The sequence below is a fragment of the Myotis nattereri genome, assembly GCF_964212035.1.
Source record: "Myotis nattereri genome assembly, chromosome: 19".
Taxonomy (NCBI): domain Eukaryota; kingdom Metazoa; phylum Chordata; class Mammalia; order Chiroptera; family Vespertilionidae; genus Myotis; species Myotis nattereri.
This window is the reverse complement of record NC_138095.1, coordinates 24,850,197-24,873,261: the sequence shown is the minus strand read 5'-3', so window position 1 is coordinate 24,873,261 and position 23,065 is coordinate 24,850,197. Positions and strand designations below refer to the sequence as shown.

The following is a 23,065-nucleotide window of genomic DNA, read 5'->3' as shown; positions in this document are numbered from 1 at the left end:
CGCACTGGACTTAACAGTGCTGCATGGAAACTTCCCACCAGCCCCGTGAGATCGCTGCTGCGGTCATCCCCATTTTATCTGCCGGTAAACCGAGGCACGGGAGGTCAGATCACACCTGGAAGGTCAAAGAGCATCGGGGCTCCTCCCCGGGCTCTCAGGCACCTGCAGGGCGCAGAGACCAAACAGAAGCCGGGCGGGTTGGGTCGGCGCCGTTTCGTATCTTTAGCTGCCATTATATGTTTACGTCGAGGTAAAGCGGTGGCCTTCCTGCTTCTCCGCCTCATCTTCACCAGGGGCATTGCAGTCGCTTTCTTTAGGATGAAGCCCTTTTGCAGGCTGTTCCTATGGGTGACTGACTGCCTTTCAGGGCAAGAGTGGAAGTTTATTCCCAAACCCTGGGCAAGTGGGAGACACCCCACAGGCTGTGCGCGGAACGAATTTCTATAAGAATATTCCGGAACCTTTCTTGAGCGTGGCCGAGCTGCATTCCCTTTGGAATAAAGAGGAAACACAGGATCCCTGGAGGACCATTCTCTCTGAGGACGGGGCAGGCCCCAGGGCTTCCTGGCTGGGGAGAGCCCGTCCGACCCGGGAGATGGTGACGTCCGGCCCGGGAGACGGTGACCGTCCGGCCCGGGAGACGGCGGATGTCCGGCCCGGGAGACGGTGCCGTCCGGCCCGGGAGACGGCAACCGTCCGGCCCGGGAGACGGCGGACGTCCGGCCCGGGAGACGGTGCCGTCCGGCCCGGGAGACGGTGCCGTCCGGCCCGGGAGACGGTGACCGCCCGGCCCGGGAGACGGTGCCGTCCGGCCCGGGAGACGGTGACGTCCGGCCCGGGAGACGGTGACGTCCGGCCCGGGAGACGGTGACCGTCCGGCCCGGGAGACGGCGGATGTCCGGCCCGGGAGACGGCGACCGTCCGGCCCGGGAGACGGCGGACGTCCGGCCCGGGAGACGGTGCCGTCCGGCCCGGGAGACGGTGACCGCCCGGCCCGGGAGACGGTGCCGCCCGGCCCGGGAGACGGTGCCGCCCGGCCTGGGAGACGGTGACGTCCGGCCCGGGAGACGGTGACGTCCGGCCCGGGAGACAGTGATGTGGTTCGATGGCCCGAGGACGAGGCTCTGTGAGTCTGAGCTTCTTCCTTTGCACACACTTCACTTGCTCCCGTTCTACCTCAGTTTCCCTGGCATTGGCACGAGAGAGACCTGCTGCCTCCCTACCCGTTCCTGGGTTTTTTAAGACTTCGTGAACCCGTGAAGGTCTCCACATGCTTCTGTGATATAAATATGACCGTAGTACCTTTAATTTTTAAAAAAAACCACTCGGTGATCTGTTCTCCTAATCCCATTGAATTCACAGAAACTTAATATTGTCACCTTATCCCCATCCTTCCAAGAGAGACGCAGCGGCTGGTCGCCGACGGCAGGAACATGAGCGGAGTTCGGAGCGTCTGGCTCCCTGTCCTGAGAGGAGCCCACCAGGCTGGTCTAACCTCTTACAAACTGTCGTTGAGCAGCTCCACTCGTTTCCAAGGACCCGGGCGTCTTAGAGGTTCTGAGAGGTTGTCTGTCTGTCGTGTGCGGGTTCAGCAGAGGCTCCCCACCCCCCCCCCCCACCCCAGCGGCTCAAAAGGCTCAGCGGGATCAGGGAAAGACTCCCCATCCCCCGGCCCCGGGCCCTCAACTCCGCTCCGCAGCTTCCTGGTCGTGTGGCCTGGACGACTCACTTAGGCTGGCCTCCTGTGCCTCGGCTCTAAAATAACACCGGCCCCCGCCTCTCGTCCCCTGTGTGTGTCAGGGGTTCGAGGAGGAGCTTTGTGCAGAGCCTGGTGTTGTTGTTGTAGTGGGTGCCCTAACCCTAGGCAGTGGGTGCCTGCGGGGGGCCTATGCCTATCACCCCTGGTCTGTGGGGTGTTACTTCCTTCTGCAAACAGACCTTTATATACACAGGACTTCTCCCACTCTTCTCCTTTCACTTCCTAAAAGTGTTTCCGACTCAGTTGAGTTCGTTGGTCCTGCTGGCTTTGGGCTTGGACTTTCATCTTTTTTCTAGTCGTCTTCTGAAACGGTGGTGTGTCTTGACTGCTCACTCCCCAGAAACACGCACACACACACACACACACACACACACACCCCACCTGATGCCAAAGCCAGACGCTTACCGTGAGCAGTCATGGCTTGGGGGTGGGCTCTGCTCTTTGGTGTATTTCTAACCGTGGAGGGAGGGGGGCGTCTGTTACTCGAAGGTGTTCCTTTTTCTGAATAGGTCTTCCTGCCTGGAGGTCACCCAGAAATGATCACAGCCCAGAAGCTGCTTCTGTGTTCTTTTTCTCTTAACACAGAGAGGAACAAATAACTCCAGAGAGAAGAGGTCACTTGAGCAGTTGGGGAATCCTTTACCAAAAAAATCCTGCTTGAACATCCATCAGTGGCTCTTCACTGCCCTCAAGCTAAAACTCACATTCCTTCGCATGACCTCCAAGTCGTGGACTCTGACCCCTGCCTGGCGCTTCCGCCTCATCTCTCCTACTCCACCTTCCCCCTCTTCCCAAGCTCCAATCAAACGCGTTTGCCTTTCGACAAAGCTCCAACCCTGTACCTCCGTGGTTTTGCTTTGTGCTGCTCCCACTGCCTAATCACATTTCCTGTCACCGTCCTCCCTGTGCTGCACCCCTACTTGGTGCCTCCCATGTGAGCATTCCCGCACACCATGCCGGCCTGAACTAGATGCCTCCTGTGATGTCCCGTGACTCTGATCACAATGGGTTGTCATTGACTGCTAAGTACATGGCTCTTAATCTTTGGCCAAGACTTGTCTTAATTGTCTGCATCTCCAGCACCTAGTGAGATGTCTGGCACACAGTAGGTGCTCAGTAAGTGTTTAGTGAATGAACAGATGAGTGGGATATTGCATTGAATCGTCAGGATTCCTTGACTCCTAAGGAATTCAGAGCACTTTGCAGATGGATCCTCATGTCGCCCCAGGGGGATAGGAAAAAACCTGACCCGTAATGGGGTTAACTACTCTCAAACTACTGTTGCTACCACCCAGCCAGCCACCAGCATGCCTCAGGGCCTCCAGAGACCTGGGGTGTGGGGGGCAGCAGGGAGGTGCTGGTGGTAACCTCCCTTCCTATGTAGTAGTAATAGTGGCTAACATTTATCAAGTACTAGGTGGCTGGCACTGCTGAGAGCTTTGTATGTATTGACATTTTAGGTCACAAGCCCCTCAGGTATTTGACATTGTAATTCTCATTTTACGGTTGTATGGTTGTGCCTGTGATGTTGGAGACCCCTGGAGAGACCCCGTCGTACCTGTTGTGGCCACCTTTCCATTCCCAACCCCTTGGTTCTTGGATTATCTCCTGTTATTTAATGGGGTTGAGGAGGAGCTTGGGTTTGGTTCTAGACTCCCAAGCCCCATGCTTTTTGGGTTTTTAGCCTTGGGCTTGACCTCTGACCTTCATTAAGAGGGTCTCCCTGAAGTCAGGAGGTCTCTTCTAGTTAGATGAGAGTATGGCTGGTTGACTCCAGAATGCCCAGAGTTCATCATCAGCCAGGATGCCTTGGTCTGTCCCCCAGATAACCATGTGGACTTGAGCTGGAAGATGGTAGATTTGGAAGTCAGGACTCAAAAGCTCTAAAACAGTGGTTCTCAACCTTCTGACCCTTTAAATACAGTTCCTCATGTTGTGACCCAACCATAAAATTATGTTCGTTGCTACTTCATAACTGTAATGTTGCTACTTTTATGAGTCATAATATAAATATCTGATATGCAGGATGGTCTTAGGCGACCCCTGTGAAAGGGTTGTTCGACCACCAAAGGGGTTGCTACCCACAGGTTGAGAACCGCTGCTTTAAAACCTACTCTTCCCTTTTTAACACAGTAAACATTAGGTATAGCTGAGCTCTGTAGAGGAATAGACTTGGGTAGCACATTCTTTTTACCACACCGATTGCTTTTTGGGTCTTCAGCATGTTGAGAGTAGAATGACAAAATTTTATTACAGGCAGCTGTTGAGTTTGCTTCTATGATCTTTCGTCTGTGATCTCTAAGGGTTGGGTGGCTGGATGTTGAGATACTGAAGGCAGAACCGTCATACATCCAGCATTCATTCATCCAATCTTTATTTCAGACCCTGCTCTGTGCCTGGCACGGGGCTAAGTGTGAGGATAGGTAAACAAAACAGACAGTTTCTGTCCTTGACTTGCTTACTACATTCTACTGGGGGAGAGAGACAAAGATAAAGTAGAAAACAAATGTAATAATTAGAAAAACCGATAAGCCATGAGGGAAACAGAAGTACAGCCCCCAGCACCTGTTGAAATGTAAGTCAGATCTCAGGACTCCTGCTCAGAACCCTTGGTGGCTTCCAGCTCACCAAGAAAAAGCCAGAGTCCTTACCTTGACCTGGAAGGCTCCCTCCATTCTCTTCTGACCTCATATCCCCCCTCCCCCCTCAGTGCTCACTCAGCTTGAGCCACATCACCTGCTTTTCCTCAAACAGGCCAGTTACACTCCCACCTTTGCACTATTCTTATGCCCAGACAGTCACCTATCACCTTCTCCAGGAGGCCTTCTGTGGCCACCCTGGTTAAATTTCAACCTTCCCCTCCACCCCCAAGCTTCCTATCCTTCCCTGCTCTCTCTTTCTACATAGCATTTATTACTATCTAAGATACTTTATATTCTACTAATTTATCCTGCTTGTGGTTTCTGTCTGCCATTAGGGTGTATCCTCCCAGAAATTTCATTCACGGTTGCATCCCCCTCGTGTAGACATGTTCATGGCATGTGGGAGGTGGTCAGTACACAGATGAACAGGCCCACTGGGGAGTGAGGACAGAAAATGCCTTCTTACTGCATGCAGGGAGGGTATCTTTGAAATGATGTCATCTAAGCTGAGATTTGAAGATTAAATTGGAGCAGTCACTCTAGAAGCCAGACAGGATAATCCAGGCAGAGGATCAGCAAGTGCAAAGGCAACGAAGAGCTTGGTATGAGAGGAACACTGAAGGAGGCCTGTGGGCCTGCAGGGTTATAAGCAGAAGGAAAGGCCTAGCTTTGCTCACATCATAGCCTCATAGCCTGTGTCAGAGCCCCCCCACCCCCGGCACCCCAGCATTTGTACCCCCACCTCCCATAGCTCTCTGGTCACTCTAATCTGATGCCTATGGGAGCAAGAGATGGTGGTCTGGCCTCACTGAAGGAAGTGGCCTGAACATTTTTCCCATTGGAGTTGTTGCTACCTGATCATCTACCCTTTGCCCTTTCTTTTCTGTTATAATTTTTTTACTTACTTTACATTTATTGGCTGTGAAATGGGCTATGGGGTCCAGCATTTTCAATTTCAGTTTTGTCACAATAGCTTGACATCCGGAGCAGATGTAGCGCTGACCCTGGCAAACCCTGCTCTCTAGCTCAGGTTGGTTTACAGAGCATGACATTTTCCCAGAAGGAGAGTTGAGCACTAGTCATTCAAATATTTATTGAGCACCAATTCTTTCTGAGGTACCAGTCTAGGAACTAGGAATACAGTAGTAAACAAAATGGACAAAATCGTTGTCCTCATGGAATTCATATTATGGAGGAAGAAAAAATAGACAATATAAATACATATAAATACATTTTATATTATGTTAGTGATACATACTTTGAAGAAAAGCAAAGGGAGGAAAGAAGGAGTATAGGAAGTGGGGTGGATTGGTCGGGGATGTACACACTTTTAAATAAGGTGGTGAAAGAAGGCCTCAGTGAAAAGGTGACATTTGAGCCAAGACTTAAAAGGGGTGAGGAACTGCCCTGGCCAGTGTGGCTCATTTGGTTGAGCATCATCCTGTGCACCAAAAGGTTGCTGGTTCAATTCCTGGTCAGGGCACATTCCCAAGTTGCGGCTCGATCCCCAGTAGGGGCCATCCAGGCGACAGCTGATTGGTGTTTTGGGTCTCATGATGTTTTTTTCTCTCTCTCTATTCCTCTCCCTTCCTTTCTCTCTAAAAATCAATTTTAAAAATCTTTAAAAAATAAAAGGCATAAAAAAGAAGAAGTGAGATTAAGTCATAAAGCTATTTGAAGAGAAAGTCTCTCTGGTAAAGTGAACCGTGTGTGCAAAGGCCCTGTGCTGGAAACAGCTGTTTTGTGCCAGGGTCAGCAAAGAGGCCCATATTGCTGGAACTGAGGGGGTGATGGGAAGAATAGGGGAGAAGAGTTCCAAGAGGTAATGATGGGGAGGGTGTGTGTGAGAGAGACAGAAGCGGGTGTACGTCTCATACAGGGCTTAGGAGCCATGAAGCCATGTTAGGGACTTTGGCTTGTACTCGTTTGTCTACTGTGTGCATGCTCCTGTGCGGGGCAGAGTCCCAGTCTCAGAGCTGGCGGTGCTCCACGCTGTTACATGCTGAATGGATGACTACGAGCCCTGACAGATCTTCCGAGAGTGTTCCCGTTGTACAGGTGGGAAAACGGATGTGGGGCTTTGCTTTGTAGTCTTCGGCCTCTTTCTCCCCTTTTTGACTCATTTAAATATTGCTCAGAAGAAGCCTTTACTTTTTCTTTTTTCAAGTCCAGAGGAACTTTTCTTTTTCTTGACAGCAGCTCTTTCCACACATTATTGCTTGTAGATAGTTGAGAACTGGCACCTGATTCTAAAATTAGGCTCTAGAGACTCAGTGCTGATATAGGAACATTTGCATGTGGCATTTGCCTGCCTTTAGTTTCTTTTTTATTTGAGCCTTTAATTGCTAATGGGTCTTAGGAGATTGATTTTGACCAATCAGTTTTCACCCAAATCCCAGGAGGCCCGCGTCTTGGCAAGCTCATCTAGACAGGCTTTCACCAGGCATGTTACCAAACTTGATGTTTCTGCTGTCCAAACTGGATGGACTGGTCCTAAAATAACCTGTTATTCAACAATGGAGGGAATCTGTAGGGATGTGTGGCAACACATTTTACATACCCTTTAGCCTGGAGTGTGTGTTTCTGCAGGGTTTCATTCAAAGTGGAGGAGTTGCCTCGCTTGACAGAACGGGACATGTGGGACCTCATTGTGGGGCAAGGGTGGAGAGTGTCGGCACTACCATTTTCTAGCTCTGTGACTCCAGAAAGATGCCATGACTTCTCTGGGCTTCAGTTTTCTCATCTGTACACTGGTGATTTTATTAATACTCTTTACATAGTGTCCAGCCCAGAATGCACATCCGTTCACCATTACTACTTCCATTGCCACCTTCGTTCTGAATTCCGTGCCACACCTGAAGAACAACAGCTTGTTTTCTCCTAGTTAGTGAGCCACTGCAAAGAGCCTGTCTGCCTGAGTTTGGTGACTACATTGTCTCAGATAATAAGTCTGAAATCTGGTTTCTCTACTGCTGATTCAACCTTTTATTTTTTTCATAAGTTTTTAAAAAATATATTTTTATTGATTTCAGAGAGGAAGGAAGAGGGCGAGAGAGATAGAAACATCCATGATGAGAGAGAATCATTGATTGGCTGCCTCCCACAAGTCCCCCACTAGGATCAAGCCCACAACCCGGGCATGTGCCCCCGACCGGAATCGAACCTGGGACCCTTTAGTTCGAAGGCCGGTGTTCTATCCACTGAGCCAAACCGGCTAGGGCCTAATCTTCAAGTTGACCGTCACTGTTTCTGTAAAGTGAATTTGTGTACTTACCTGTGAGGACCTTTTTCTTTTTAAAAGGAGACGATCAGACCAGTGAGGAGTCGTGAGTAGAGTTACTGGGTGGTGAGTAGAATCATCGTCCCTATTAAACACTAAGCTTCATAGGGGCCAGGGCATAATCCAGAGCATGACACAAAATAGGGGAATATTTGTGGAGTAAATCAACCTCTGCCCTTGAGAATTGAAATGACAAAACATGTGGGATGATCCAACTTTGGCTTTTTTGTTCCAAATGAAGAAACGGTGGCACCACCCTAGCCCATTTTATTCACTCTTCCTCGCTTAGTCTTGACTGCCTTTGAGCTAACATGTGCCTTGGAGCAGATTTCTCAACAGGTATTCATCAGGCAAGGGTTTACAAGTGAGAGTTGTCAACAGTGAAGTTGGAAGTCACCAATGCGGACTTCCAGGGATCAGTATTTCCTGCCTGAATATCCTTGAATTAGAGATGGGTCTGGGCAGCTGATCAGAGCTTGCCAAATAATTCTTTCCCCTTTGCCTTTCCTAACACGCCTTCTCTGCTGATCTCACAATACTGGTTGTCTCCCTTGTCAGTTTACTGCTAGTTCACTGAGCGTGCAGGGTGCTGCGCTGCTGCTGCCAGCTTCATGCCTCTCATCCGATTGCAGGGCATGGGCTGCTCTGACATCAATCGCTGCCCTGAGACTTGAATAGTCATCACCCGGGCCATTGGCTGGCCATTTGGGGAATGGCTGGCTTCTTACTATTTTTCTTCCTACTGAAGACCTAATAGGGTTTGCTGGCCCTGGTGGCATTCGGAATTTTTCTCTTGTCCTCTTGGAAACGTCCTTTGTCATGCTCTGAGAATGATGATGGTCCATTTCCTCGTTTCATACCCAGGAAGAACACTCATTGATGAGGAAATAGGTTTGTCATAGAATGTGAGGTGTGGGAGGGACTTTAGCTGTCATTTAATAGACTGCATGTCAAACTCTGTCCCATGGAGCAGTGGGTTGTCTGGGGCCCAGGTGAGGAAAGGGGAGAGTGGAATGAGCCAGGCTCTAGCCACCCCCCGCCCTACATCAATCAGAGTAGTCCCACTTTTGTTTTTTAAACAGTTTAAAAGCAAGGAAGGGCTTGAAAAGCCATTAATTTTGTTGAATTCTCTTGTTTGACAGTTGGTAACAGTAAGGCTCAGATGGAGGGATTTGCCCAGGATCACACAGCTGTTGGTAGCAAAGCGAGATTTCCTGGCAGCCATCTTGGCATTGGATCAGCCTGGCCATGTTTGTTGAAGTTCACTGCTAAACCTTATGTTCCTGGTCTGTCCAGTCATCGTTGTCTGGCACTCATCAGGGAGTCCTCTTGTCTTGATGTATTATGGGTCTTTGGTTTTGTAGCTTCTCTGAGAACCTGTCTTCTCATTAATTCTGTCAGCAGACATTTGGTGAGCTCCTGGAATGTGCCAGGCGTAGTGCCAGTCACTGGGTAGAGAGCATTAAATAGGGCAGATTCCAAATTAGAGTTGTGAGGAGGCTGTGGAGAAGTCCACAGGAATTACTCTTGTGTTGGGAGGCCTCTGCCATCGGGGTCCAGAGAAGGCCCCCCCTGGTGCAGCCGTGTTTGAGCTGAGACTGAAGGATGAGCGCAGGGGTGGGAAAAGCGTTTGGGGTGGAAGTACCATTGTTTCCTAAGCTGTATTATCCTTAAGAGAGGTGATACAGGCCCAGGACATAACATTCCCCAGACAGAAAAAGCTGAATGAGGAAAGGTCTGTCTCTCACTCATCCCTTGGTAATCCAGCTTCCTTTCTGGAGGGAGTCACTGTTAACATTTCTTATTCACCCTTTCAAGGAAAGTCAATGCATTTGTAAGCATGGTATTTATGTTTTTCTTTTTTAAGAGGAATGGTAGTAAACTATACTTTTTAAAAAAACATGTTTTCTTTGATTACAAAATCCACATTTTTAACTGGTTAATAGTTAATCTGCATTTTAATCAGTATGCATATGCTGTTAACTGGTTAGAAATGCGGATACCGGTTAAAAATACGGATTAGCTGCCCTGACTGATTTGGCTCAGTGGATAGAGCATTGGCCTGCGGACTCAGGGGTCCCGGGTTCGATTCCCGTCAAGGGCATGTACCTCGGTTGCGGGCATATCCCCAGTAGGGGGTGTGCAGGAGGCAGCTGATCCATGTTTTTCTCTCATCAATGTTTCTAACTCTCTATCCCTCTCACTTCCTCTTTGTAAAAAAATCAATAAAATATATATTTAAAAGTACGGATTAGCTATTAACTGGTTAAAAATGCGTATTTTGTAATCAAAGAAAACATGATAATTTCAAGAGAAACATCAAAAGTGCTTTATTCAAAGTAATGTCCATCGCTAGCAACACATTTCCCCCATCTTTCAGGTAATTTGTGGATACCGTCCCAATATAACTTTTCTTGTTTTGAGGCAGACCATTCAGAGACCCAATTTTCCACTTCTTCCTACGTTTTAAGTGCTGCTCAGAAAGTGCGTGTGCCATCAGTCGGAACAAGTGGGAATCTGAAGGAGCAATACAACAAAATAGCATCAAGAAACACAATTTCGCCGAAACCGGTTTGGCTCAGTGGATAGAGCGTCGGCCTGCGGACTGAAAGGTCCCAGGTTCAATTCCGGTCAAGGGCATGTACCTGGGTTGCGGGCATATCCCCATTAGGAGATGTGCAGGAGGCAGCTGATCGATGTTTCTCTCTCATCCATGTTTCTAACTCTATCTCTCTCCCTTCCGATTGCTGCCTCATGCACACCCCACCTGCTATCAAGCCCACAGCTCATGCATGTGCCTTTACCAGGAATTGAACTGGCAACCTTTCCATGCATGGGGTGACGCCCAACCAACCGAGCCACCCTGGCCAGGGCTAGCTGGGAACATTTTTATGAGTTTTCCCCCTTCCCTTTTCTTCCTAGGACCTCATTTTTTACACTCTTAGATTATATTACATCTCTGTCCCTGGATGGTATATCAGTGATTCTTACCAAGGACTTCTTTTATAACTCTAGAAAACATAAGAGAAAACTACTGTGTTTTAGATTTTATTTCTCAGTTCCTTTTTTTAAAGCCTAGTGGCAGGAGAAAGCAAGCATGTCAAAGGATTTTTTTAAAAAGTGAGATTAACAGGAACTGGTCCGGTGATTATGGCTTCAAAGTCATCTTCCAAGGGTGGGTGTGCACACTTACGTGTCATTCAGTTGCTCCTGAAAGACAAAACCAGTCCTCCAGTGCGCTCCTCTTTTAATCTGGACGGTGCCATCCCTTTGAGCTATTCCTTGGCCTGTAAATGCTGCAGTGGAGGAGTAAGTATCCCGGCCCAGAATGCTGTCTTAGCAAAAGTGACTCATCACACTGGCCAGAGCAGTTTCCAAACCAAAAATTCCCTCCAGTTATTGCTTTTGAATGCGCCCCACCACTTCCAAAGATGGAATCCAAACCCTAAGCTTTCTCTGGCCTCAGTGGGCTGCCTGCTTTCAATTGTGGCTCCTGTACACAATCAGATTCATCAAAGAACAAGGTCTTGGCCCGTTTGGCCTCCACTGATGTGTGGTGACAGCCGAGCGGTGCAGCAGTCTTTTCTGTGGCATCTACAAGACTGAGCTCCTTTAGGACTGAACTGTAGGGTTTTTTCCGTTCCTGCAGAGAGAATGAAAAATCTCCCCTGCACTGACATCCAAGAGGCAGCTGCAGTGAAAGGACACAGAGATAGCCACTCTCCGTAGATCCGCAGGGCGCAGGTGATCTTTGCCAGTGAAATGAGGTTTTTAAACCAGTGTCCTGGGATAGCTTTGCAAACGCATTTTCATTTCTCCCCACCTCCCCTTCCTCCTCTGCTTTAATTTCCTGTATATAAAACAACTTCAGAGGGATACAGTTTCTGCATCACCAGTCCCATCGGGCCCTCTGCAGAGGAATATACGAAATAGATACTGCAGAGAAGTGGCAGGCAGTACACGGGGCAGCAGTTTGAGCTGGTGAGTGCGTAGTTGCTTAGCACCTGTAAAAGGAAATGTCATCCGAAGCTCAATGCTGTCAGGGTCTCAGCAGTTGTGGTGGTTTGACCTGACTGACCCTGAAACTCTTTTGCTTTGTTCAGTCCCCCAAACTTCCCCCCTTTCCTCCACCTGGGTGGTGGCGTATAACACGGATTCAGCACCGGCAGGTTATGTTCTGGGAATTGAATGCTCCGAATACAGAGTTGAGCCTGCAGATCAGGGGAAAGCCGTCTCAGCCCCCTCTGCTGGGGAAGGGGGGTTTCTGGACAGGGCCGAAGTTAGACATCTAAGGTAGCTTTTGCCTTGTCCACTTTGACTTCCTTTTAGATTTAACATGGGAGGGGTTTGTCTCTTACTTTCTGTGATTCTTTTGGCCTGTGGTTTTTAGCCCCGTTTGCCTTCATTGATGCCTCTTAGACTAAACTTCACCTTGAGTTACACAGGGTACTGTCCTGTTCTGGGTGCCTCTACCAGTTATGCTTTCAAGTCTGTGACTTCTGAAGCCATGCAGCCCTTCATTGTGTGGTAGATATCCCGTTATCTTGTTTAGTTTATTTGCTCATTTTCAGAACTCCAGAAAGAATCTCTAGGTTGGTGAGGTTTCTCTGAGGAAATGGCTTTATGTGCACGCAAAAGAAAATTGTTTTTATTTTATTATTTTTTTAAAATATATATTATTGATTTTCTACAGAGAGGAAGGGAGAGGGACAGAGAGTTAGAAACATCGATGAGAGAGAAACATTGATCAGCTGCCTCCTGCACACCCCCCACTGGGGATGTGCCCACAACCAAGGTACATGCCCTTGACTGGAATCGAACCCAGGACCCTTGAGTTCGCAGGCCGACGCTCTATCCACTGAGCCAAACCAGTCAGGGTGAAAATTGTTTTTAATGTAAGCAAACTGTGGGAAACAGATGCCACATAGTTACATAGCATAACAGAGCTGTCAGAGTCATCGAGGCTCCCTGTAACTTTCAGTGGTCCTTTTTCATTCCTTTCAACAACTATCAACTGAACACCGGCCGTGTGTGGAGCCCTGGGCCAGGCGTGAAGGGGGAGGATGGAGAGAGCTGTGGACCACACCAGTGTGGGTCCTCCCTTTGTGGATCTGCCTCCAGCCCTGACTCCTGCTGCCAGGAGTGGCAATTAGAGTCCCCACAGCGGGACTGGCATCATCAGATGCAGCGGCCTCTGCGGCTCTTTCCCACAGCTCCCACGGAAAAGTACCGTCACCCCTTTCAACCTTGCAAAGCAGAAGCAAAGTAGAATTCAGTCTTTTTCTTTGTACCATGTTGTCAGCCAAGCCTTTATTCCTTTATCCTAATGGGACCCACAAAGGATGTAAGGCAGCCCCAAGACAGTACATATTTGTTTCCTACTGATCGCTGAGACAAAATCTATGGGCATTTTGTTTGGGGAACAGCCCTGTTGCCATCCTGCCACAGTACAAGCTTAGCCTGGAAAAGTACAGCTGGGCTGAAGAAGAGCTAAGTTGGCTTTGTTTCCAGAGGCTTTTGAAATGATCCTTGACCCGTCACACTCGTCTGACCAGTAACCATCTCTCCCCCACATGGTAACGAAAGATGTTAATGGATTACATGTTTGAGCCTCTTTGGACGGAGTAAGTTTTCTCCATTCAGATGTCTGGTTTTTGGGTTGTGTGGTTTTCTTACCATGTGAAGGTACAGTTGGGACTGGAAGGTTGCACTTGAAGGTTTTTTGAACTTCGTCCTTAGCCACTGTCAGGGTTCTGTCCTCCGTATCAGATGGGGAAGCAGAATTCCTTCATCAGTAGAGCACAGGTGCCCTGGCCGATGTGTCTAAGTGGTTAGAGCATTGCCCTATGCACCAGAGGGTCGAGAGTTAATTCCTGGTCAATACCTGGGTTGCAGGTTAGATCCCCGTCCCCAATCAGGGCGTGTGCAGGAGACAATCAATTGATGTCTCTCTCACACTTATGTACATTTATGTTTCTCTCTCTGTCTCTCTCCCCCTCCCTCTCTTCTTTCCACTCTCTCTAAAAATCAGTGGAAAAAAGTATTCTCGGGTGAGGATTAACAACAAAAAATAGAGCACAGGGGCTGAGCTCCGATGGACCTAGAATGGTCTCCTAGTCTAGCTATTTACAAGCCATGTGGCCTTGGGCAAATTACTTAACATCTGTTAAAATGGGGTTAAAAGCAGTTAACTTTTTGGGAGGATTAAATGAGATAATGTGTGTAAAGCCTCTGCCTCTAATAGGGGTTGGTTAATGATAGCTTCTTTGTTGTTGTTAATCCTCCCTCATCCGAGGATATTTTTTCCGTTGATTTTTAGAGAGAGAGAAAGGGATAGGGATAGAGAGATAGAAACATTGAAGGAATAAAAATATCAACATCAATCAGCTGCCTCCTGCAGGCCCCCTACTGGGGACCTAGCTACAACCTGGGCCCGTGTCCTGACTGGGGAATCGAACCGGTGACCTCTCAGTGCATGGGATGACACTCAACCAACTGATCCACACTGGCCAGGGCTTAGCTGCTTTTATCTTTCAGCTGTTGACCAAGAAGAACTAGCGAGGTTAGGTGCCCAGTAGATGTTTGTTGAATGAACAAGAGGGCCCGGGTACTTTGTCCTGTTGCCTTAGAACAGCACTTGCCACTGTAAGTTTTACAGTAGGAGATATCCTGAGAAAGCTGGCCATTCCTCATTGGGCAGTGCTATCGAGCCTGCAATGTATAGATGCTAGCCCTCTCTACAGATGAATAATGCATATCTCTTAGAGGAACTTGGGGAAACTTGGGGAGAGAATAAATCTCCGTAGCCTTTTTAACTTGGCATTTTCCAAGCTCATTTGACTTTATAGACACCGATAGTGCTTCTGTGAGGCTGTGGTGAGGCTTTCATGAGTTAACACGTGCAAAGCAGTCAGGACAGTGCTGGACAGAGTGAGCACCATGAAGGGACGGCTGAAACCATGCTTGTTAGGTGCTTTTTAATCTGCAGGTCCTTTCAGAGGATTTAGCCAATCCCTCATTGATGGGCACTTAAGTTATTTCCAATGGCGCATTGCTGTGGACAGTGCTGTAGTAAAAACCCTTTTGTCTTGTGCAAATGTTTCTTTGGGAGAGATTCCTAGAAGTAGAACTGGGTCAGAGGGTATGCACATTCAAAAATTTGCTAGCTCCTTCAGAATTACCCTCTAAAATCTGTCAGCCATTACCTAATAGTTCATTTGTCCAGTAAAGAGATAAGAAGCTATCTTTCGAAGAAAAAATAAATAAATAAATAAATAAATAAAAAAGAAGCTATCTTTGGGGGGTAGAGGGAGACTAAAAAGGATATAAGGGGGGTAAATGATGATGGAAGGAGACTTGGGATGGTGAACACACTATAATATACAGATAATGTATCATAGAATTGTGCACCTAAAACTTATATAATTTTAAAAAAAAACTATATAATTTTATTAACCAATGTCACTCCAATAAGTTTAATTAAAAAGTAAAAGAAGCTATCTTCCCATACTACCGTGTGCTGGATCCTTCTCCCCCTCCTCCTCCTGTGCTCTGTAACTGAAAATGGAATGGAACACAGTGGAAAGTCACCCCTCTCTTCTGTCTTGCAGAGTCTGGCCACAGATAAGGGACCAAAATGACGGACTCAAAATACTTCACCACAACTAAGAAAGGTACAGTTTGTTTCATTGTGGGGTCTTGTCCTACTCTTTCCCTGCCCAACTCTTCTGCTTGCTCCCTGCAGGGATGGTCGGCTGGGGGGGGGGGGCGTAGTAGTGGGTGTGGAGGCCTGGAATCAAGTGGCGGGAATCATCCAGAGCATCTTTTAACCCTGTGGCTCCAGAAAATTGAACGGTTGATGGTGTAAGAAATTGACCACTTCTTTTAGAATTCAAGAATGGAAGAACACCAGCTCCAAGTACAGAAGAAGAAGAAAAAGCCCTCTTTTCCCCGTGGCTTAAAATTGTTAAATATGATTTTTTGTTTTGTTTTTCTTGGAAGAAAGAAATACTATCAGAAGCCTCACGTCATATGTGTGTGTCTGGTCCTTCTCCTTGGGCGCATGTGTTATGCGGTTGAAGTCAGAGTTTATGTCCTGTTTTCATGTGACATTATCATAAGCATTTCCCCTCAGGTCTGACAACTCAGTCTTAGTCCATTGAGTTGCTGCGCTGAAATGTGCTAAGCTTGGCTTATATTGTTGCATATTGTGGTTGTTTCTGCTTTTCGGGAAATGGAAGTTGTGTAGCAGCTGATAAATATGCTTTGACCCTGTAAGCATCTACTGACTGGCCCTTCCTTCCTTCCGAGTGAGATTGACACTGGCCTGCTGACCAGATGGAAAGAGTCTGTTGTTGGGTCAGCTGAGCCCGGACCTGAAGTCTGCCCCTCCTCAGCATTTCACGTATTGGTCCAGCCACTTTTTATTGAACACTTTCCATGTGCAGTAGACAGACAGGCTCTAAACGGGCGTTCTAGTGGTTGAGCAGAGAAGACAGTTTATTAAGTAGTAACTACTCTAAAGGGCTGGTGGGTGCTATGATAGGGAAGTGTTGGAGGCTGTGGGCGGGCCCTGGGTGGACCTAGCTTGATAAAGGGGGTGTGGGGGTGGGGAGCGGAGCTCAGCCAGGGCTCTGCCCATGGTACATTCAGGGAAAGGAAAGCAGTTGGGCACAAGTCACTGAAGAGTGTGATGGGAGGTTGGAAGGCGTGCAGGGGTCTGTCATTGCATGGCCTGGTGAGCAGGCTGGAGGGGGGAACTCAGTGCTGAGTGTGTTGGGGTGTCAGTGGTGGGGTTTTTTATGTGGGTTTTCTTTTGAGGACAATGTAGAGTGATGCCTGGATCCAAATTTGACCTCAGTGATGGTTTTAAGCAAGGGAAGATCCAAGGCAGAGTCTAATAAAAAAGTGGAGCTTGGGGGACGCGTAGGGAGGCCAGTACCACAGCTCCGGTGAGAGGTGGAGATGATGGTGCCTGAGCTAGGCGGGTGGCTGTGGGTAGACAGAATCAGATGCCTCATATGTGATTGAGGAGGTAGGCTTGGTCACTGAGGAAGGAGATATTCAGATGCAGGCAGATCCCAAGTTCACCTCATCAGCCTTTTTGGAGCTAAGGTGACTCAATTGACGGCCAGTTGTACTATAACCGGCCAAAGGTTTCAAGCAAAGCAGGGGCAGCCCTGCAGCAGGGCCCAGGGTCAAAGTCATCATGGTCTGTTTGGATTCCACAGCTGTGAGACAGGGCCCCCACAGTCTCTTGGAGGAGAAGGGTATGGGTTCCTTCAGCCCTACAGAGCCGTGAATTTGAATGCGAGGTCTGCAGATTCCTCCTGTCCGTTGAGCAATGCCCTCAGTTTGGCCTTGTCCTGGGCTGTGCTGTGCGTTTGTTCTTAATTTGCCTTGTTTTTCGAGTTCTTTGGTAAACACCACGTTATTCAGTCACGATAAAAACCTGCTAAGTTTTCTTTTTCTCACTGTAAATCCACCTAATCTAGAGCTTCCTCAGCTCTTACGTCCCACATGATAGTCTGCTTCCCCCTCCCCCGCCCCGCCCCAACTAACTTGAGAGGGACTAGGGCTCTTATTCCTTCAAAAGAGATAGCCAAGACAGAGGGTCATGTGATAAATTAGTCATAACAGTGACCACCCTTAATGCCGGCCACACACTGAGTGGCACACACTGAAATGAGTGATTGACATCTGTGTTAAATGAGAAAATTCAGTGCTCTGGTCAAGGGAGAGAGTACAGACGAGAAAACAGGCCCCGAGAAGCAAAGTGAGTGTCCTGGAGCTAGCAGCGCTGGCTTTGAATCTTGGCCCTCCCTCTTATTTGGTATGTGTCCTTGGGCAAGTTACTGAACTTCTTACAGCCTCTGTTTGCTTATCTGTAAAATGGGGGAGATGCAGAGTTGTTGTAAGGATGAAATGAGGAAAAGTGTGGGGAGAAGTTAGTGTGGCACTTGGCTTAGAGAAGGCTCAGGAAATGCTGGTGGCTGTTGTTTAGAGAGCCCATCACTCCAAAGTCAGCCCTCTTAACTTTTTACTGGGGGTTATCGGGGTTCTGGCTACCTCTCCATGGCAGGGCCCCAAACAAGCCTACTTCCTCATTTGCTTTTTCCAGATCATCAAGTTCTTAAGACAGTTTATTGCGTGTTAGATAGAGCAGCTGAATTCCCATTTTCAGAGCTGAGCAACCACTGTGGCACAGGAAGTGAAACCCTGAGTGAGCTGTTTTAACTGGAGGTTCTAGGAAAACAGGAAAAGCGAATGTGGGAAACAAGCAAATCCTACCCTCTCCCTCAAACTTTAAGTCCCCAGGTCCCATACACACTGCCTTGAGGGCTTTGGGTAAGGGTGGCTAAAGGACTTTGCTTCCCTCTGTGTGTCTTGAGACATCTGGGTGAGCAGGATCTGCCTTCCTGCTTTTTGTCTCCCTCAGAACCCTGTAGCGTCCACAGTTCCTCTCTCGTCAATCCAGTGTGACCTCCAAGCTTTCATCTTGATAATTCCTCTCCTAATAGTTGTCTCTCTGCTGCCTGCCCCACCCAAGGCCAGGGGCCTCAAACTGCCCTCAGCTGGTAGCCTGGAGTGTCTTACCTGCCTCCCTCACTCTTGGAAGTCGGGGACTGGGGAGTCACCCTCTGGCAGGCGGGAATGGATCACTCATGCCTGCCTCCTCTTTCAGGGGAGATCTTCGAGCTGAAGGCAGAGCTCAACAGCGACAAGAAGGAGAAGAAGAAGGAGGCGGTGAAGAAAGTGATTGCATCAATGACAGTGGGCAAAGATGTCAGGTGTGCAGGAGGAGGCTGAGTGGCAGCAGGATCCAGTTCAGATCTCTCCTTTAGGGCTTCCCTAGGGACCCCCGTCTCCCCTCATCCAGCTCCCTTCATGCACCTCCTTTCCGAACAGAAGGCTTTATTTGCAGCGGGGTCATGATCTCCAATGTTGGTGGGGTCAGGCCGTAATGGGGTGAGTGAGTGGATGTGGCACGAGCCCTGTCAGAAACCACGGAGGGTTGCTGCCGGCTGGGGAAATGAACCAGTGCAGCCAGGTCTTCTGGTTTTTCCAAAGAATGGAAAGTTGGATTTTTCATTTGAAATCTCCCTGCGTCAGATTGCCAGGTGATGTTACACACAGAAATGAACACTGCCCACGCAAAACACACCTGCAGATGGAGTGTATTGGGTTTGGCGTCAGTTGGCAGCCTCTGGTTTGCATCTGGTTGCCTGAACAGTCGTGTAGAATTGCTGCCACACCTTTGTTCATGCTTTTCTCCTGCCTGGCATGTCCCTTTCCCCTTTTCCATGTCCCCAGCTTGGCTTTCCGTCTTTTAAAACCCATTCGTGTCTCCCTGCTGCCTTCCTCATCACCCCAGCCCACTGCCCTGAACGCAGCATTTTCTCTATGTTCCTGTCACCCAGCACTAATTCTAGACTATTCTCCTCTTCTGTGTACTTGTCTTTACCTGCCCACCACATTGTAAAGTCAAGGGCAGGGACTGGATTTTACAACAACTTAACACTTGCTCCGTGTTTGAGAGTCTGCAGAATACTTTCAGATATGTTTTCCCAGCATTCCCTTACAATTCCCAGATTTGACATTTATGAGCTTCATATCATCTTCTATAAAATGGGGATAATCCACCCAGCAGTGTTGCTCAGTGGTTGAGCATTGACCTATGAACCAGGAGGTCACCGTTCAATTCCCAGTCAGGGCAAATGCCCAGATTGCAGGTTTGATCCCCAGTAGGGGGTGTGCAGGAGACAGCCCATCAGTGATTCTCTCTCATCATTGATGTTTCTTCTTTTTTATTTTTAATATATTTTTATTGATTTCAGAGAGGAAGGGAGAAGGAGAAAGAAATGGAGTTTTGTTTCCCCTTTCTTGCAAATGAGGAAACAGAGTCAGGGTTGGGCAGGGATGAAGGAGTTTTCCCAAGTTCAGACAGCTAACAAGAGGCAGAGCTGGACTTTAACCAGGGCTGATGGGCTCCAGAGCTCATCTCTGACCCCTGGGAAAAGAAAAAAGGACTTTTTTTCATTTGTAAAATCATCCTTTGGAATTCTGTTTCTACTAACAGGTATTCACGGTAACAGCACAGTGATGTTCTTTCTCCCTTTTGCTAGGAGGTCCTGTTACCTCCCTCTTTTCCTCCTCCTCACTGTCTGCCCGCATCCCCCTTCCCCATTAGCTGCCTGGAAAATCTTCCTCTTCCTTTCTTCGGCCTTCCCCACACTGATGCCGTTTTGACCTTCTAGTGCCCTCTTCCCTGATGTGGTAAACTGTATGCAGACGGACAACCTGGAGCTGAAGAAGCTGGTGTACCTGTACTTGATGAACTATGCCAAGAGTCAGCCTGACATGGCCATCATGGCCGTCAACACCTTTGTGAAGGTGAGTCGGAGCTTGGTGAGAGGGAGGGGTATGGGTGCTCACTGTTCCATGTCTCCTTGATCTCCTGGGGTGAGGCGCTACGGCCCTGAGTAGAAACACTCGGGCTCCTTTCCAGGCCCTCTGACTCCCAGCCAAGGGCTTCATCTTCCAGCAGAGGGCTCCTGCTCTCCAGAAAATCAGAGGGTGCAGCCCCTGCTAACTCATTCCATGGGGAGCTGCACACGGCTTGTTGATGGCTTGTTGATCCCTGCATGCCACAGGGGTGAGCCGTTGCCTGCGTCCTTTACCAGGGCAGGATTCAGCAAGTGTCTGCGAGCTTTTATGTCTCTCTTTAGACTCACTCCTACTGCATTTTCCATCCTCCAGACCGAAGAGCAAGCAGGCACTTGAATTGCCAGCTCTGTGCACCTTAGCTCCCCTATCCCCATGGATGCCCAGATACGGGCAAAGGAAGGGTCCTGTGGCCCAGTGGCAAGACTGAAGGCTGTGGTGCTGGATGGATGTGGGTTTGAATCACAGCTCCACTCTGTGACTGGGTGAGCTAGCGACCTTCCTGAGAGGTTCGCTCCTTCACCTGTGGAACGGGAAGAGTATTGTATGCTGTGAGGATCAGAGGTGGCCAAGCACAGAGGCCCAAAACAGTATCTGGCATATGCTAGATGCCCATCCATGGCACTGATGATGCTGTTGGCTGCAATTGGCGGGAGATCCCACAGCAGCTATCTGATGTTGCTCGGCTCACTCCTGCCCTGGCTAATGGCTGGTCCCCCTCAGGACTGTGAGGACCCCAACCCCCTAATCCGCGCCCTGGCTGTGCGGACCATGGGCTGCATCCGCGTTGACAAGATCACAGAGTACCTGTGTGAGCCACTCCGGAAGTGCCTGAAGGATGAGGACCCATATGTTCGCAAGACAGCGGCTGTGTGTGTGGCCAAGCTTCACGATATCAATGCCCAGCTGGTCGAGGACCAGGGCTTCTTGGACACACTTAAAGACCTCATCTCCGACTCTAACCCCATGGTAAGCTGCTCCATCCCCTCTGCCCCGCCACCACTCCTGCGTTGCTCGGGAAAACCTTGGCTTGACCCCCCACCAGACAGTCCCCAGTTCCTGGAAGTCAGCCTTGCTGGGTGGGGTAACTGTTTTCATGCCTGCAGTGGTTCGGGTACCTCCTTTGGAGTGAACTAGTCTGGATTCCCTTCTTTGCGCTCTCTCTACCAAGCTGGGTGACTTTGGGCAAGCTGCCTATCCTTCCAGAGCCCTCTTCTTCATCAGTAAGGTGGCTCTAATTCTGCATGGTTGGCAGGAGCGCTGTGAGGCTTAAGCTATAAAGGTAATGTGGCTAGTACAGTTGGCACTCAAGGGGCATGCAACCAAGACTAGTACCCTCCTTCCAGTCACTATCATTGTCACTGTCTTCTCACCAAGACCATCAGTGAGCTTTCATGTGAGGTGCTTTTCCCTTTCCCCACATAGAGGTCACCCTGGAAGTAGCAGAGCCTGGACTCTGGGCACCAGGGCATAGCTGGGAGTGGGACTCATCTCCTCACACACGGCAGTGACAGCAGTTTAGAGGGCAGTTCTCAGGCCCTGTTTGATATGAAATGCACAAACCTCTCAGCCCAGCCAGCGCTCTCTGTTTCCGATAGAAACACTGATCACACACCGGCGCTGAGTGGCCAGTTCAGGGATGGCCGTTGGAGCACTGTCATAGGGGAAGGTTAAAAGCCAGGCAGAACACACACAAAAACAGCTGCTCTGGTGAAAATGGGTTGCGCTTCACCTGGCAGGCCCCTCTGCACTCTCGCCCCAGGTGTTTCCTGCAGCCCCGGGGGCTCTGCAGGGACCTTCTAGCTCAGAGCACTGTTGACACCCTGACGGAGCTGTTGTAGCCGGTAGATGGGGGCTGTGTGTCAGGGACCTGGGGATGCTTTCTGTGGCCAGGCACCTGGAGCTAGATCTTCCTTTGTTTCCCCTCTTCTTTTTCTTGACTGGCGCGTGCACTTATTTTAGTGCCAGTTTACAGAGGCACCAGTAGGGTGAGTGCTTAGAGTGGGTCTCTGCTCCTGCCCTTCGGGTAATTTTTTTTTCAGGCTATTCAACCTCTGAATGATAATCCTCATTAGCTCCACTGCCCCCTGGCCTGTGAGCAGTGCCCTCAGCCTCTGCCCCTCCTACCCTCTCAACCAGGTGGTAGCAAATGCAGTAGCTGCCCTCTCAGAGATTGCCGAGTCTCACCCCAGCAGCAACCTCCTCGACCTGAACCCTCAGTCCATTAACAAGCTGCTGACAGCCCTGAACGAGTGCACTGAATGGGGCCAGATTTTTATCCTGGACTGCCTGGCCAACTACACGCCCAAGGATGACCGAGAGGCCCAGAGGTGAGCAAGCTGCCCCTTTTTGCCAGCCCAGCTGGAGCTGGTCCTAGGAGGTTGGGGGCGGGGGGTGCTCTAATCATGAGCTGAGCCTTAAGCCTCTAGAGGGCTTCTTCCCAGGGCCTTGCCCACAGACCATCCTCAGACAGCTCGAGGGAGGGCAGAGCCAGGCTGTCAGTGGTTCCTTCAGGCAGTCAGCTCACTGCTCATTGTGGGCAAAGACAGAAGCCAACACCTGACCTGGGAGCTGACAGACACCCTGGTCACCTCGGGCTGAGGGAAGGAGGTGGCCAGCGTCAGAGTCACCATTCACTGAATTCTCACTGGGAACCTGGGGCTCTGCTGGTGCTTCCCGTGCATCTGAAAATCCTTAACGCAACCCTGTAGAGTCGGTCCCATTATTGTTCCCATTTTACAAGTAAGGAAACCCCCCTTAGAGAGACGGAGAAAGCCGTGCGGGTGACCACGCTAGGCTCCCCTGACCCTTGGTCCTAACCAGCAAGATATTCTGCCGCTTTGAGCGTCCTCACAGCGGGGACGATGGGGACGATGGGGAATTGACATTTATCAGGTATTTGCTACATGCCTGGCATTCTGCTGGTGCTTTACATGCATT

At 49.3% G+C, this 23,065-nt stretch overlaps 1 protein-coding gene across 4 annotated transcripts in view; it reads left to right on the top strand.

Moving 5' to 3' along the window:
• Positions 1-23,065, top strand: part of AP1B1 (adaptor related protein complex 1 subunit beta 1) — a 55,359-nt gene that overhangs the window by 13,658 nt on the left and 18,636 nt on the right. For all 4 annotated transcript variants that reach the window (XM_081113803.1, XM_081113801.1, XM_081113802.1 and 1 more), the window contains exons 2-6: positions 15,292-15,354; positions 18,366-18,471; positions 19,939-20,074; positions 20,849-21,094; positions 22,265-22,455. In XM_081113803.1, coding sequence (XP_080969929.1) covers positions 15,318-15,354; positions 18,366-18,471; positions 19,939-20,074; positions 20,849-21,094; positions 22,265-22,455 — 716 coding nt within the window. In that variant the 5' untranslated portion in view covers positions 15,292-15,317. The remainder of the gene's footprint in view (positions 1-15,291; positions 15,355-18,365; positions 18,472-19,938; positions 20,075-20,848; positions 21,095-22,264; positions 22,456-23,065) is intronic.